Source organism: Phaseolus vulgaris, chromosome 3 (assembly GCF_051622355.1).
Source record: "Phaseolus vulgaris cultivar YP4 chromosome 3, ASM5162235v1, whole genome shotgun sequence".
Taxonomy (NCBI): Eukaryota; Viridiplantae; Streptophyta; class Magnoliopsida; order Fabales; family Fabaceae; genus Phaseolus; species Phaseolus vulgaris.
Window position 1 is genome coordinate 26,233,098 of NC_143500.1, and position 4,688 is coordinate 26,237,785.

The following is a 4,688-nucleotide window of genomic DNA, read 5'->3' on the forward strand; positions in this document are numbered from 1 at the left end:
ACACACAAATATTTCAATATATTTAGAACATCCTAGTAGCAAAATTAAAACTTTCCATTTTTATTAGTGAAAAAAACATGTAAAATGGTAATTATACCGGATAACAGTTAATAAGAGATAAATAATGATATGAATGTGTTCATTATACTAAACAAATGAAAATTCATTATAAATAGTACAATTTTTTGTTTCTAGTTAATAAAAGACCAATAATAATTAATAAGAGATCAATAATGATATGAATTTATTCATTATATTAAAATAATATAAAAAGTCATTATGAATAGTATAATTTTTTTTATTTTTACTCAATAAGACAGTTCTTAAAAGTCTCATTCTCAAGTGTGTATTAGATTTTACCGTGAATTTTACTATACTAATATATATTTGTCTCCATTGACATCACCAAGACAAATTACTTTTGACTCTAAAATTAATATTGAGATTTTTTTAAGAGGAAAGATAAAAAATATTCATATCAAGACACAAGTCGACTTATATAAAAAAAATTACAACACCTATAAAAAAAGTCCTAAAATTATGTATATGTAGTTTTTATTTTATTTTATTCAACTCTCTCCTTTCTATTTAATTGAGAAAAACAAATTTCACAACTTTGTTTTAAGAAAATGAGATATTTCTATCTTCTTAAGAATGTTTATAAGAAAAACATCAATTAAAGATATTGAAGCAAGATATTGTTTTGGAGTTTGAATGATATTAGGTATAATATCTTATAGTTTAGGAATATTATTGAATAGAAAATAGGTGAAAAAGAAAGATTGGACTAAAGGTTGAAGAAAACTTAGTATGTATAATGATTTTAGAAGCATACCTAGTTTTAACAGAGAATAGTTACGATAAAAGAATATAAATGAGATGTGATTAATAATTTTGAGGATTATGAATGTGCAAAGGCAGTTTTTAAGCAGTGAGAGAGAAGTGGTAGCCCATTTGGATGAAAATATGATAAAGAGAGGAGGGATGGGCCCACTGTGTTCATTGGTAGTTGTGGAAGCCTTGAAGAGTTCTTATCACACCCTGCCTATTTCCTTCACACAAAAAGACAACAAAAGAATGCAACACTTGACTTATGTTTCTTTTGTCACTATTGTAATGGAATGGAGATAATTGAAAAGGATACCTTCATGCTACCATACCTATTACCTCACTACTCTCTTTTTTACTATATATCTTCATCTACTCAATTTCTTTTCCTTCATCACTCTTTCATCTATTCAATCCCTCTTATTACTGAATACCTAGCTTTCTTTCTGTCAAAACTCAACTGTGTCTCAAAACAAAATAACATGTAAACAAATTATTTACGTCAAACTTTAAACCAATTCTTTCAAAATTGCCATGAGTTGGGACAAGGAGAGGGAGATTGCCTCTCCAACAGTTCTTCATTTCTTATTTTTAACTCCCCACTCAACACTTTTTCAAATTTATTTTTCTTTTATTATTTCATACTTTTTTAAACGTATCATCCAAAAACAACATTAATAACACCAATTATTTTTTGTATTTGCCCATTATAGATAAGTGAAGTTCATTATGAGGCAATTTTAAACCAACAGTATAAGAAATAAAACCAAACCAAATCTACCGTCACAGTCAATTATCATGTGTGTTCAAGTTGGAGGTTCTGTCAATCTCTGTTTCGTGTAAGCATCAGTTCAGTAAGTAGTAACATGTGATTAAAAGCTTTTAGGACAAGGGTGTCATGGAATTTTATATCTAAGTATTTGCAGATATTGAAGTTCATCATTTTAGTCCTCAAAATTAGTCTTTCGGCATATTTGCCAAACAGTTTGTCGAGAATTTGGAACTTGTAGTAATGACTAATGACAGTAATTGAGAAGCGAAAGCTCACTTGTAGAATGACTAATGATAACCGTTAAATAGAGAAACCCTCTAGCTAAGATACAAGGTTGAAAATAGTGTTCCCAAACACATGTTCCAGTCTCTCAAGAGTGGTGGAACCTACCAGAGACTAAACTCAACTGGGAAAGGTAAAGAGTTTCTCAACCAAGGTTCCCAACTACAAAATGAGTTACAGGTTTCATCACAAATCACTTACCCCGAATCAACTTTGACTATCCATTTGTTCCGAATTCGATCATTCTTTCTGCTGAGTCCAAATCTTCACAGTTTTGTCATTGCCAAGAGCACCAGAAGCAATCATGTTCTCTGTCGGGTGACATGACACAGAAACAACTGTATCTGAATGACCTTCTAATTTCTGTACTATTTTCCTTGACTGCAGTTCCCACAAGTATATAGAATTATCTTCCGATCCGCCAACAATATATTTTCCATTTGTTATAGAAAAAGTGGATGAAATGCAGTATTTTGAATTAACATGACCAGTGTAAGTCTTCAGAAACTTGCCAGTTGAATAGTTCCAAAGCCTCTGCAGGAAAAGAAAATTTCGATGTAAGAATGACCAAAACATTGAATGGTGAAGCAAGAAAAAAACTAGTAGCCCAATAAGCTACCAAAGAAACTACAACTGAGTGAATAACAGAATGAAAAAATAATCAAATTAGCCATTTGGCATTGCATGCGAATAGTAAGTATAGCACAAATTAAAGACCATCAGAGAAACAAATAAACCCGTTCTAGTTCATGAAATTACAAGTGTTGGTCACTTTAGTTTCTAATATAACAAAATCCTCATTTAGTCCCTTATAGAAAATATCATTCACTTTTTAGTGGTAAAGATAGTAGAATGACATTTTACAAAGTGAAAACTAAAATGAGAATAAATGGACGAAAGTAGAGGGTTCAGAACATGTTTGGTTTAATGTTTGCAAATGTAAAATGAACTTCACTGTGGAAACTTAAGTTTTAAAAGTAACTTATGTTGCTTTCATTTGAAACTTGGTTTGAAGCTAAACATGAGTCAGAGAAAACTAGGCAGCTGAACGGAAAACAAAGCATAGTATTACTCTTTAGCGCAACTGAACATGAAAATGCAGTTCACTCTTTTTACACTTTAGAGCAACCTAACTTGAAATACCAATTCAGCACGCTTTTTATTCTCTTCATATTTATAAAGCCAGAGATACAAAAATCCAAGTACAGCGTTTCAAAACTCAAAGCAAAAAAAATTCCAATGGATCTCATCAGTTTAATCTCTATTCTGAGAATCACATAATCGTGATTCCTAAAATTCATTAGTATCATAAGCCTGACATTTTCCACGGATTGAGAAAGACAAAAACAGAAGTAATATGACACTAGGCAATAATAACTCAATTCAAGTCCAAGACCAGAGCGTGAGTAACAGCAGAGAACACTGAAAGACTGAGCTCAGAACTCCAAAATTTCAATAGAAAAGCAAAGCACCTTCTCAGTTTCAAAAAATTGCAAAGGCATTCGTAACACAAGCAAAACGCACCCTGAAACTAATTTATGCCATGTTTACATAAATTTCTCAGTAAGTACGTATAGGAGAACAAAATACAAAACTAAAACGAATTAAGATACTTGTATAAGCTAAACCAAACTTTCCAAAGAACCCGATTTTCTTTTTATAAATTAGCATGCTTGGGGAAAAATGTACCCTAAATTTATCAAAACATGAATGAATTAAGAAGAGAGAGGGTAATGAGGAATTACGAGAGTATTGTCGAGGGTGCCAACGAGAATGAACTTGGCGTTGGGGGAAAACTTAACAAAGGAGACGGGAGGGTTCTCGTCGTCGATGAGGGTCTTGACGCAGTGGCCGGTGGAGGCGTCCCAGATTCGGCAGAGGCCGTCGTAGCTGCTGGAGACGATGAGGGTGCCGTCGCGGTTGAAGTCGACGGCGGTGACGGGGTCGGAGTGGGCGGGGAGGACCTTGAGGCACTTGCCGGACTTGACGTCCCAAACCCTAACGGTCTCGTCGAAGGAGCCGGAGACGATGACGTTTGACTGAGGGTTGAAATTGACGCAGAAGACGTAGTTAGTGTGGCCCTGCAGCGTCTTTATGAGGGACCCCGTCGGCACGTCCCAGAGGCGGAGGGTCTTGTCGTCGGAGGCGGAGACGAGGAAGCGGGAGTCGGAGGAGAAGGCGAGGTCCGACACGCCCTGCTCGTGCCCCGAGTACTCCTGCATCGGGGAGAGGGAGAGGCTATCGGAGTCGGAGTCGGAGTTGGTGAAGCCGTATGTTCGGAGAGTCTTGTCGGCAGAGGAGGAGGCGAGGAGGCGGCCGTTGGAGGAGAATTTGACGGCGGAGATGGCGCGCTTGTGACCCGTTAGGGTTTGGGAAAGAGTGTAGGGTTTGAAGGAATCTGAATCCGACGATGGTTTTGGTTCCGTCGACATTTCTCTCACCGCCGCAGCTTCACTTCAACTCTCGCTTTCACTTTTTAATTCACCTTTCTCTCGCACTCTTCTGTCACCTCAGAACTCAACAAAAACGAGAAGAGAACAACGTAATAGAAACAAACACACCCTTATCTCAATTTCTCTCCCTAACCTTTTCTTTTTCTCAATCAATTCAATGCTATTTTTTATAAACTTAAATAAATCTCTCTCTATTCTCCATAATTCACCTCTTTATCAAATTTTATCACTTTTCACTCTTTGGAACACAAACAACACACACTCCTCTTTTAAAACTTCATTATTTATCATTTTTTTTCTATATTAACATTGAAATCTCATCCAATTTTGATACATTTAGAAACTATTTTAGT

General features: G+C 35.4%; 1 protein-coding gene across 1 annotated transcript; it reads right to left on the reverse strand.

Annotated features, from left to right (window-relative positions):
* Positions 1-1,857: 1,857 nt before the first annotated feature.
* Positions 1,858-4,339, reverse strand: WDR5A (Transducin/WD40 repeat-like superfamily protein). Its single transcript, XM_068607264.2, has 2 exons — positions 3,628-4,339; positions 1,858-2,416 (listed from the first exon to the last, which is right to left on the reverse strand). Exons 1-2 carry the CDS (start codon positions 4,312-4,314, stop codon positions 2,123-2,125), a joined length of 981 nt encoding a protein of 326 aa, XP_068463365.1. The 5' UTR covers positions 4,315-4,339; the 3' UTR covers positions 1,858-2,122.
* Positions 4,340-4,688: the final 349 nt, after the last annotated feature.